Source organism: Oncorhynchus nerka, linkage group LG9a (genome assembly GCF_034236695.1).
Source record: "Oncorhynchus nerka isolate Pitt River linkage group LG9a, Oner_Uvic_2.0, whole genome shotgun sequence".
Classification (NCBI taxonomy): Eukaryota; Metazoa; Chordata; class Actinopteri; order Salmoniformes; family Salmonidae; genus Oncorhynchus; species Oncorhynchus nerka.
Window position 1 is genome coordinate 44,759,620 of NC_088404.1, and position 13,071 is coordinate 44,772,690.

Consider the following 13,071-nt stretch of genomic DNA (forward strand, 5'->3'; position numbering starts at 1 on the left):
TTTTCCTCCTGATACCGGTTTACCTTCAGATGTGTCTCGTGATGCTTGTAGAGCAAAACGTAGAGCAAAACAGCCTACATGCTTGTGCTTTTGAGAGTCTCAGCTTTCGATAGTGGGGTAGACTAAATAGTTTCTAGTTCAAACCATTTGGACTTGACAGACGTTTTCTTGAAAGTAACTTTTTGGCATCCTATCATTTCCAACAACACTGACTTGGGAAGTGCCTGTCTACCGCATAGGCGAATGGCCGACATCGGCGGTTCAGTGGATCGCGACGCAGCCCATGCAAAAAGGAAGTCTATAGCGTGAACACACAGGGTTTTCTTTGCACCGATTTTCACGCAGGTACGGACATTTACCTCTGATGCAGGGCCCATGTTTGTTGAGGGAAAAGCAAGTCCAAATCATGTCCACCCTCTCCCAGCCCCAGTCACACGGTACAGTTAGCCCGACCTGGCCTGGAGATGAGATGGAATGTCTCCAGTTCCTCCCCAGGCATGTCGTGATGAATGTTTGGGGCTGGACTGAATGATAACAATGTCCTTCACCTACATCTGTCTGCACATTAAATGACCACAGTTGCATTGTGTTGTTTCTCAACATATATTTTCTCTTTCTTTCTTTCTTTCTTTCTTTCTTTCTTTCTTTCTTTCTTTCTTTTTTTTTCTTTCTTTCTTTCTTTCTTTCTTTCTTTCTTTCTTTCGTTCTCTCTCTCTCTCTCTCTCTCTCTCTCTCTCTCTCTCTCTCTCTAACAGGAGGCTGGAAGAAGTGGTGTTTGAGTGTGGCTGTGATATCCGCTGGATCCAGCTATGGCAGCAGCGAGGGGAGGCTGGCCTGCACACCCAGCTGTTATTCTGCAACAACGGAGCCTCCAAGATCCCTCTCCAAGCTATGAATATCTCCCTCTGTGGTACGAGCCACCGCCGCCATGATCCCCCCTCCACACTCCTCAATCATCCCATGGTTGAAGAAACTGGTTGAATCAACATTGTTTCCACATCATTTCAACCCCCAAATTATGTCTGATGACGTTGAATCAATGTGGAAAACTGATTGGATTTGCAAAACGTCATCAACGTAGAGGAATTTAGTTTTTTTTTTTTTTTTTTTCACTCAACATTTAACCTACATCCATTGCCATGGATTGTCAACTAACATTGAATTCACATTAGTTGACAACTCAACCAAATGTAAATCAAAAGTAGAGGTTTAAATTTGTCTGCCCAGTGGGTAGGCCATATATATCACTTTCACAAGAATTACATAAACGCCTGACGTAACTTATCTCATGAGAGTCGAGCAAAAAGAGTGATGACAACTCACCTTTGTGAAACTCTGCTTGTTCCTTCTTGTCCCGCTCACAAATAGAATTCACAATAGCTTAAAGTGTCTCAGTCAGAATTTCAAGTGTGCTGTGTCTGGCTGCTATTGTATTCTCTCTCTCTTTCTCTCTCTGCCCACCCCCCCCCCCCTCTCTCTCCCTCGCCCCACCAGACTTGCCGGACATTAGTGTGACCCACTATAATCTCACAGTGATTGAGGGGGACAGAGTCACCGTCACCTGTAATGGATCTGGATCCCCCCTCCCTGAGGTGGACTGGACCGTCAATGACCTCCACTCCATCAACACTCACCAGGTGGGTTAGCCAGGACACACACAAAGGGACCCATAATGCACTGTGCTATTCTTCATTGTAATGGTCGAACCATTGTGCTTTGTCTCTAGGTAGCTGCAGGAAACAACTTGGCGTGTGACTTTGGAGTTAGTTTTAGCTACAGTGCAACTTTAGGGTGCATTCTAGTTAGATTCCAGGCAATTCTGGAATTCTGTTGTTGTGCTATGAAGATAAATTCTATGTCCAATTGAGGAAATTAAATGGAACTGACACCAACTGTGTTTGTGTGCTTGTGATTTCATAGCTTTCTGAAAATGCAGTTAAACCTGCTTTATGCAGAGAATTGTAGCTGAATAAAATAAATTGTCTGCCCCAATGCACTGTCTTTATCCTACAGTATCACTCACTTGTCTTTCTCTCCTGCTCTGTCCAGTCCAACGTGTACTGGCCCAATGTCCACTCCATCAACCTGACCCTGGTCAACGTGAGCCGTGATGACAACTTCTACATGCTGACCTGTATAGCAGAGAACAAAGTGGGGATGGCCAACGCCTCCATCCAGCTCACTGTCCATTGTACGTAGCTACCAATGACCAGTTCAAGTTCAACCTTTTATTTATCAAATTGCAGACCACAAACACTCTCAAGTGTTTGCTGTTTGATGATGGTATTCAGCTCAATATTCATCTCAGAGGCCAATGTACCAACAGATAACACCAATATTCATCTCAGAGGCCAATGTACCAACAGATAACACCAATATTCATCTCAGAGGCCAATGTACCAACAGATAACACCAATATTCATCTCAGAGGCCAATGTACCAACAGATGACACCAATATTCATCTCAGAGGCCAATGTACCAACAGATAACACCAATATTCATCTCAGAGGCCAATGTACCAACAGATAACACCAATATTCATCTCAGAGGCCAATGTACCAACAGATAACACCAATATTCATCTCAGAGGCCAATGTACCAACAGATAACACCAATATTCATCTCAGAGGCCAATGTACCAACAGATGACACCAATATTCATCTCAGAGGCCAATGTACCAACAGATGACACCAATATTCATCTCAGAGGCCAATATACCAACAGATGACACCAATATTCATCTCAGAGGCCAATGTACCAACAGATAACACCAATATTCATCTCAGAGGCCAATGTACCAACAGATGACACCAATATTCATCTCAGAGGCCAATGTACCAACAGATAACACCAATATTCATCTCAGAGGCCAATGTACCAACAGATGACACCAATATTCATCTCAGAGGCCAATGTACCAACAGATAACACCAATATTCATCTCAGAGGCCAATGTACCAACAGATGACACCAATATTCAGCTCACAGTCAGACCATGAATAATGTAGAGGTGTAAAGCACCTTGTTACAACACTATTTAGATTTTAAATGCAGTTAAAGCGGCAATCTGCAGCTGAAGCAATAACAAAGTGTTCTCCCCACCCCTGTTTCAGTAAAAAGCCAAGGGATGGGTATATATGATTCATTTACAGGTTTAAAAAAAATGGATGTAACAACTGCAGATTTCCCTTTTAATGAAATGTTTAATTGTCTTATTTTATGTAAATGCTGCCATGCATATGCACAATCTTCTATAAAGTAGACTAGTGGAATTATATGTGTAAAATGCCTCATTAAGGAACCTCCCTTTTATGTTGACTATTGAACTTAGGCTACAATCTATAAGAGGGAGTTTATGTTGGATAACTACTCTTATCCATTCTGTAAGTTTTTTTTATTTTACTAGGCAAGTCAGTTAAGAACAAATTCTTATTTACAATGACGGCCTAGGAACAGCAGGTTAGCGGCCTTGTTCAGGGGCAGGACGACAGATTTTTACCTTGTCAGCTCGGGGATTCAATCTAGCAACCTTTCGGTTACTGGCCCAACACTCTAACCACTAGGCTACCCAGTAACTACTCTTATCCATTCTATAAGTACTCCTACCATTCTATAAGTACTCTTATCCATTCTATAAGTACTCCTATCCATTCTATAAGTACTCCTATCCATTCTATAAGTACTCCTATCCATTCTATAAGCACTCCTATCCATTCTATAAGTACTCCTATCCATTCTATAAGTACTCCTATCCATTCTATAAGTACTCCTATCCATTCTATAAGCACTCCTATCCATTCTATAAGTACTCCTATCCATTCTATAAGTACTCCTATCCATTCTATAAGTACTCCTATCCATTCTATAAGTACTCCTATCCATGCAATTCTATCCATTCGATCATTGCTCCTTTCTATCGTATTCTTACCATTCCAATACTGTCCCATCCATTATATAACTAAGCCTACTCTTATCCATTCTATCAGTACTGTTATGCGTTCTATCCTCTACATTCTGTAAGTGCCGAGAGGTCATTGTGTTGAGTATTGATCCGTGCGAGCTGGCGGGTGGTTCCCTTGGATGTGGATACTTCATTGATGAGAAGGCAGTGGTCCTTTCCGTGAAAGATGACAGCGATTTATAGAATGTTCATCACATAATGTGCGCGATTGCTTTCCAGCAGAGCGAGGAGAGGGGAGCTCTGACCCTGTTCGTTGGGACACATCTGGAAGGTCTTGCTAGTTATTCAGTGGCGGTGCACTGGTGCTGCACTGCAAAGCCATTTGTTTTTGTTTGTGATGTTCTTTATGAAACCACATGCTCTTTTGGTTTTCTTGGTAATTGCCAATCATCCCAACAGCCGCTTGGCGTGTCTGTTGGAAACGCCTTAAAACAGAGAGTCAACAGCTGTGGTGATTAGTTAGACTAACTGACAGTCAAGCCAGGAAATAATTGCTGTCAGTTTGATATTCGCGTCACTAAGGTTCCACACTTTATGTTGGCACGATGTTCCTATGATCATCACAAAACACTGTTTTCAAGGAACACTCAAAGTTGGAACCAAATTAGGTTATTGAGATCGATGGCATAAGGGAATCATTGTAGGGTCTCTGAAGAACCATAAATGGGATGGTTCTTTGAAGAACCGTACAAAATCCCAAACAAGGAATGTTTCGGCCTTCCAGGATCGGAATTGAATAGCCCTGCTGTAGGAGTTTAAGCTGCATTTGCATATTTTACATGGTTCCTTTAGAGTGAATTTTAGAGTTACCAGTACCACCCATGACTGTGTTTGCTAGAGCCACAGACATGGTTGTTGCATTCATTCATTTTCAGTCCTGTGGCCTTCAACAAGTGAGATCCTAAGTGAATATATTGTCAATAAAATTAAATGATTGGATTATTTTAGAAAAATGTATGTTATTTATATTTCAGTAGCATAGGATTAATGAATCAATCAATGTACATATATTGAAACAATATTTAGAACTTTTCTTTTCAGTTAAACTCCCCCAACGTTGCTTTTATTTATTATTTAAAAAATGTTTAAGCATTTGATTGTTACTATGGTGGACATTTCTCTGGCCCAGACTTACGTCCTTTATTAGACCACACTGTCTCCATTAGCTGGATACCATTACAGGGTAATATGATAATTGTTTGTTGCTCCTGCATTTACATTCATACTGACGGGCGATGGCAACAGGGGTGTAACACTATTCTCTCAGTACCCAATACATACAGTATTGATTGCCAGAGATAATGATGAGATCCGCAAACTCAAGTCTCTCTCTCTCCTACGCTCTCTTAACCTCTCTCACACTCTCTCTCTCTCGCTCTCTCTTTCTCCCTGCTCTCTCTCAAGCACTTAGTTTTCACAGAGACCCCCTGTGTTTTACCTTGCATTAACTAACAATGAAGAAATTGGCATGCTCTCTTAATGTGTATATTAACAGTGAATCGAAGTATGATTGATGCTTTATGTGAGCTCAGTATGGCACATTTACAGCCCTGTAATTGCAGATGGTTAGCTAGCTTTCAACATACCGACCATGGCTGTGGAGTTACAGTATATGGTGGGCGCTTTTATGAGGTGTGATATTATTACTGCCTCTGGCTGCCATCCTTCAGAGCGGGTGATGTGTCCACTCAGCCAAAAGCCTGGAGACAACCCACTGTTCCTGTGGTCAGCAGCCACATCCTAGCAGCAGCTTCAGAGATCAACAAAACACCATTTATACTGCTGGCCTTCAAACCACTCACAAGCAAGAAATAACAAGTCACACCCCCTGAACATTGGTACATAGTGTAACTAGAAGATTGTGTGTGTCACATGTCATGATGCCGACACATTGAAAACACATCTCTGACATACCTCGTTTATGTCTGTCCTCCCTCCCAACAGTCCCCCCCACCATCCTGAAGCTAGACGAGCCCGAGCGTCGCCATGAAACCTGCATAGAGTTCACAGTGCGCGGTAACCCCCAGCCTACCCTGCGCTGGTTCCACCGGGACAAGGAGATCCCCCCCAGTGATTACATCCGCACTGAGATGGATACCTACCAGGACTACCTAGAGGGATGCCTCAACTTCAAGGACCCCACGCACCACAACAACGGCAACTACACTCTGGAAGCTAGCAACTTCCTAGGAGTCACCACCAAGACAGTGTATGGACACTTCCTCAACGCCCCGTTTTCAGACGGTAGGTAGATTTGACTTGCTATTGTAGCTATGCAGAGCAGTGCAGGTATAAAGTAGCGTTATACCTGCGACCTTTCGTGAGTCCAACAGGATATTGCATGGATCGGAGCAGCAGAGCTTAAACTGTTAAGTGCTACTGTCTTATTAACGGGTTCACTGGTGAATGTAGAAACAGTCTTTCTCGCTGTCACGCCTCTATTAATAAAGGGGATTTATTTAGAGGTGAAGATAAGATCTCATTGGGAATGTTGCTCTATTCTTTAGAGAGAAATCCTTTACTTGTAGATTGTCATTTGATAACAGTACAAGCTCCCCGGTCCTTCATTCCCCTCCCTCCCACCCCACCCATCATACCAAGATAGAACAAAAAACGTTTGAAATATATTTTTAATAGCAATAAATAGTAATACAACGGTAATCACAACAGCACTGCTCACAAGAATGTCAGATTAAATGTTTTGTTAGCAGCTCCAGCAACATTTGGCCTATAACAGTTCTCCTCAACCCTGGTCCAGGCCCAAAGGGCCCACTAATCTGTAAAAGGTTGAAAATGCTTTGGTGTTTCGCATCCTGTTTAGTGCAGAACTAGATCCTTCCGGAGTTTCCAGTTGACTGTAAACGAGAGTCGCTCCACGTGTATAGATGGTGTAACTAAACTCGTCATTGGTCATTCCAAAAGGTCAAAGGGCCAGTGTGTTGCTCAAACAAAGAACACGAGAAAATATAGTTGTGAATTATTTAGTACTTTTTCAAGACCTGATTGAAGCTTCAAATGCAAATGATCAAATGATCAAATGACAAAACATTTAACAGGTCTTTCACAATTTTATGTTGATAAAGTAAGACAGTTGAATCTGTAAGGTATTTATCATATTCTTCTAAATAAAAAATGTGACATTATGTTTCACTTTCATGGAAGAAAAAAAGAACTCGCTCTTGTACAAAACTTAAGCCCACAGGGCTCAATGTGATCCACCAGTCATCCATTATGCTACTGTCCTGACCTGAGTCTTTATATTTAGATGGTACACGGCATGGATGGTTGTTCAGATGAATTAAAGCACAGTACAGTTGAGTTAGATGATATGATTGACAGTTGTAGTAAGGAGACATGTAGTAAGGAGAAGGCTGTTTTACTTGGACTATTAGCATTAGCGGCTGCAATGCTACACAAAACCAAAGTTCATATTGAGTGAATTCCGTTTTCCTACAATGTAATAACATTTTGTACTCTCATTTTTATTGACACATACTTTCTTGGATTGTTTTGGAGCTGTTTCATCTGAGTATTTGGTGTGCTCTCAGCTGTCTGAGTATATGAAGGACCCAGGGGAAGCACTCGCAAACTTGCCTGTTTTTATATTTGACCATAGAGTTTGCTAGAGGGAATGTGACCAATAAAATGTGATTTGATTTGACCTCTGCTTTAATTTACATAGCCCATTTGGAATGTAACATTATTTTTAATCTCACAAAGTTGCCTGGCAACTGTGGCCTATAATTAGTGCCAAACTCTACCCTAGGAAAAGTATTACATTACCAGTGTCTTCCTTAAAATGTTCATCGAAATATTAACTGAAATTAAATAAATATTTATAATCAATCAATATTCATGCTATTAACCATTTGCAATTTAAAAACATTTGATTATACTGTCTGAGAGACAGTGTCTGCCAAAACATTATTTGTGTGTTTTGGTGCGGCCTTTTACATATACTGAAACACCAGAAAGTCTTTTCACATCACCCTCTTAAAAACACAATGATCCAGATTGAAGAAACACTTTGGTTGTTTCAGACTACTTCCATTCTGTTTTGAAATCCGTTCAGTAACGCTTTCATCGTGTTTACATTCAAACACCTGCACTACTTGTCATGGTTTTACTACGCAATGATGGTGTTTTGAGTCTTTCTATTTTAACAGGGGAGAGTGAAAGTGGTGTTCTTCTTTGAACATGCCCTGTGCATACACACATTGGTTGAACATGCCCTGTGCATACACACATTGGTTGAACATGCCCTGTGCATACACACATTGGTTGAACATGCCCTGTGCATATACACATTGTTTGAACATGCCCTGTGCATATACACATTGGTTGAACATGCCCTGTGCATACACACATTGGTTGAACATGCCCTGTGCATATACACATTGGTTGAACATGCCCTGTGCATATACACATTGGTTGAACATGCCCTGTGCATATACACATTGGTTGAACATTCCCTGTGCATACACACATTGGTTGAACATGCCCTGTGCATACACACATTGGTTGAACATGCCCTGTGCATATACACATTGGTTGAACATGCCCTGTGCATATACACATTGGTTGAACATGCCCTGTGCATACACACATTGGTTGAACATGCCCTGTGCATACACACATTGGTTGAACATGCCCTGTGCATACACACATTGGTTGAACATGCCCTGTGCATACACACATTGGTTGAACATGCCCTGTGCATACACACATTGGTTGAACATGCCCTGTGCATACACACATTGGTTGAACATGCCCTGTGCATATACACATTGGTTGAACATGCCCTGTGCATACACACATTGGTTGAACATGCCCTGTGCATATACACATTGGTTGAACATGCCCTGTGCATACACACATTGGTTGAACATGCTCTGTGCATATACACATTGGTTGAACATGCCCTGTGCATACACACATTGGTTGAACATGCCCTGTGCATACACACATTGGTTGAACATGCCCTGTGCATACACACATTGGTTGAACATGCCCTGTGCATACACACATTGGTTGAACATGCCCTGTGCATACACACATTGGTTGAACATGCCCTGTGCATATACACATTGGTTGAACATGCCCTGTGCATATACACATTGGTTGAACATGCCCTGTGCATACACACATTGGTTGAACATGCCCTGTGCATACACACATTGGTTGAACATGCCCTGTGCATACACACATTGGTTGAACATGCCCTGTGCATATACACATTGGTTGAACATGCCCTGTGCATATACACATTGGTTGAACATGCCCTGTGCATATACACATTGGTTGAACATGCCCTGTGCATACACACATTGGTTGAACATGCCCTGTGCATATACACATTGGTTGAACATGCCCTGTACATACACACATTGGTTGAACATGCCCTGTGCATACACACATTGGTTGAACATGCCCTGTGCATACACACATTGGTTGAACACGCCACTGATGATGACTCTTCTGTCTTCTTTTCCCACAGATTATGGTGATTATGGTAAGTGATCTTTTCAGACAGTCAACAAGAAATAGTACCATGACACGAATAGTACCATGACATGAATAGTACCATGACATAAATGGTACCATGACATGAATAGTACCATGACATGAATAGTATCATGACATGAATAGTACCATGACACGAATAGTACCATGACATAAATAGTACCATGACACGAATAGTACCATGACATAAATAGTACCATGACATAAATAGTACCATGACACGAATAGTACCATGACACGAATAGTACCATGACACGAATAGTACCATGACATGAATAGTACCATGACATAAATAGTACCATGACATGAATAGTACCATGACATGAATAGTACCATGACACGAATAGTACCATGACACGAATAGTACCATGACATGAATAGTACCATGACATGAATAGTACCATGACATAAATGGTACCATGACACAAATAGTACCATGACATGAATAGTACCATGACATGAATAGTACCATGACACGAATAGTACCATGACACGAATAGTACCATGACATGAATAGTACCATGACATGAATAGTACCATGACATAAATAGTACCATGACACGAATAGTACCATGACATGAATAGTACCATGACATGAATAGTACCATGACACGAATAGTACCATGACATGAATAGTACCATGACATGAATAGTACCATGACATAAATAGTACCATGACACGAATAGTACCATGACATGAATAGTACCATGACACGAATAGTACCATGACATGCAAGAACCTGGAAGTCTCTAGCTCAAACACACAGATTAAACTGAAAAGGGTGATTAAAACAACTCTAGGGGGGGTTATGGTAAGTGATTTTTCTTTTCAGACAGTCAACAAGAAATAGTAGCAGGAAATATGTAAATAGCACAGTGACGTAAATAGTACCATGGCATCTATTTAATAAACAGAGCAACAAAAAGGTCATGGGAGTTTACATTTGATGTCATTTTAATCTTCTGATATTCACTACCCTAATTCCAAAATGTTGTTGCCACCATATACTGCCTACATTAGCTGGGTAAGACTCAAGGTTACAGCTAGACACCTCTATCATTGGAGGACCAACAGGCTCATTTAGTCTTTAATCTGTTCTAATTTAGGAGGTAAATGTAGAGGCAAGCACAGCCACTGACCTTCATCCCCAGGCTCTCAAATTGACATCACGCCAGAGCTTCATTGGGATTTTCCACGCATAATAAATCCTGAACGCGGAAGGGAAAGAGTGACAGATTGTTACTGTCAGGGCTCAAAATGATGTTGGATGAGTCCACTTGGTGGTAGGAAGGCAGGAAGAGGCCGGGCAGGACAGACGGGCTCATCAGAAACACCCGGCGCTGTTCTGTTCTTTTCTGTTCCGTTCCGCTACACCACATTGCTTCGCACCGCGGCCTGTTAGCAGAGAGCATGATGGGAGGGCAACCCAGGGGCATTAGTGTCTCCATAGAAGTGGATACAAATGAGAGACTTGAAAAGGTCTCATTGTATCAGAAATGGAAGCAGATCTGTGAAGGGCAACAACCCAACGGACTCTACACAGTTTACAAAGCATTAAGCATAACATCAGTTAGCTGCAAGAAATGTGGGCGTGTGCTATAATTCTTTGATCTGGTACACACTGTAGGTCATACCCACCCTTCTCCCCTCCCATCATGGATTCCTACTCTGTATGTGCATCTCTATGCCTATGGCTAGTTGTTCAGAATGATTGTGTAGACTGCATGTTAGGTATTCAGGATATACTGCACATGTAACTGTCGGTTGCCAGTCAGTACTTTCATCAATGGTGTTTATTTTGTCTTCATCACAGGGACTCCAACACCGACCATCACAGTAACACACAGGCCTGAGGAAGACACATTCGGGGTGAGTTTGAGAACACTGTGGTGCTCAACTAAGTGGCTTTTCTAATCTAGTGGAGATACAGCCTGTATACACAACATCAACCTCTTCTTCTTCTTTTTCCTGGGAACAACAACTAAAAAGAGGCTTTAGTTTGAGCTATTTTAATCCGTTTCCTTTTCACTCCCTCGCCTTGTAGCTCGCTCCTATCTGCCTTCTCCTTTTTGGCCACTGTGTTTAACAACTTCTTAAAAATGTAATTTCGCTCATCTTTGTGCTGTAATTGACGAGATGGAGATTATTTCTTAATTTGAAGGTTTTAATGGGGAAGAGAGCAGTGACATGGGAGGGGAGACGACTTCCAATTGTTTGGAGGTCCTAATTATACCGTATGACGGTTTTTCTCTCTCATTTTGGGCTTCTCCTTTTTGATTTCTCTTTGTTTTGTTATTGCCAGTGGAGGATGTATAACGGCAGTTTTCAGTAAAACATTGCACTACTAATCCAGTTTTCACAAGCCCTGCATTTACTGTAGGCTTCATGACTGTTGGCTATTCAGTTTTTTGGAGGTAGATATCTTTATTGTGAGACTTACTCTCACTAAGCCCTGTCTTGTCGTCTTCCAGGTGTCTATTGCTGTGGGCCTTGCTGGATTTGCCTGTGTCCTTCTCGTTGTCCTGTTTGTTCTCATCAACAAATATGGCCGACGTTCGAAGTTTGGAATGAAAGGTAAGAAACACCCAGTGTTCTTCTGAAAGGAAGTTATCATTTAGACATTGTTTTCTTAGGTAGTGCCTCAGCTGCCAAAATGAGACATTACACAGACTTTGTGCTTGTTTATCTCTTTCTATGGCATCCACCTGTGGTATTTCAATTCTTTCAGAATTTCCGAGGACCCTATTTTTCTCCAAAGCATTCCTCTCAACCACACCCTACCCCAAATCTATTGACACAACCTTAAAACCCCACCGCCCACTAGATTTAAATATTTACATCAACAATAATAACCTTCAATTGATTTATCCTATGAAAATAAACCAATAAATACATTTAGTCAATAAAATTGTGTTTTTCAAATGAACTCTCAAAGATGTTAATATATTGGCTTATTATTATTAAATTTTTCAGGGAGAGACCGCATTGCATTTCCCCTGGCGACCCCACTTGGGGTCATAACCCCGACCCCAATTGGGGTTGCGACCCTGACTTTGAATACCACTGCCATAAACTGTATGCACGGTCCACTTTCTCATCTGTATACAGCACACAACAGTATCGCTACTTACACTTTATTTGATCTAGTGCTTGTCTTGGTATGTGGGCCGGCAGGCGGAGGTGGGGGTAATGCTTGCCATATTGCAGATTTGATCCCTGTGAAGAATGAGTTTGCAGTAGTGTCAGTAATGCCAACCAATTCCAAATATGGCTCAGTGCAGCCTAAGCTTATATTTTTTGAATCACGTCCAAGCACTACTTATCAATGTCTTCTGGTGGCTGATGCAGCTGGTTCCGCTGTGTACCGTGTTGGGCTTGGTGCTTTCTCTGACTGCAGCAGGAGGGGGTGACGGTGATGCAGTAGTAGTAACCACCTCTCTCTCGGCTTCATGTCCCTTCCCCTGGAACAGCCCTGTCTCAGGTATTGGCTCTGCTGCTGTTATAAACTGTATGACAGTGTTTACAGTGTTTCAGGTAACACCTGCCGGCTTTGGCTGATGGTTGTGCATTGCCTGGTGCCATTT

At 41.8% G+C, this 13,071-nt stretch overlaps 1 protein-coding gene across 1 annotated transcript in view; it reads left to right on the forward strand.

Annotated features, from left to right (window-relative positions):
* LOC115134397 (NT-3 growth factor receptor-like) overlaps positions 1-13,071 on the forward strand; it is a 240,760-nt gene that overhangs the window by 116,509 nt on the left and 111,180 nt on the right. Inside the window, exons 8-14 of the mRNA XM_065022154.1 lie at positions 756-910; positions 1,495-1,637; positions 2,050-2,191; positions 5,908-6,207; positions 9,461-9,475; positions 11,301-11,356; positions 11,959-12,061. Coding sequence (XP_064878226.1) covers positions 756-910; positions 1,495-1,637; positions 2,050-2,191; positions 5,908-6,207; positions 9,461-9,475; positions 11,301-11,356; positions 11,959-12,061 — 914 coding nt within the window. The remainder of the gene's footprint in view (positions 1-755; positions 911-1,494; positions 1,638-2,049; positions 2,192-5,907; positions 6,208-9,460; positions 9,476-11,300; positions 11,357-11,958; positions 12,062-13,071) is intronic.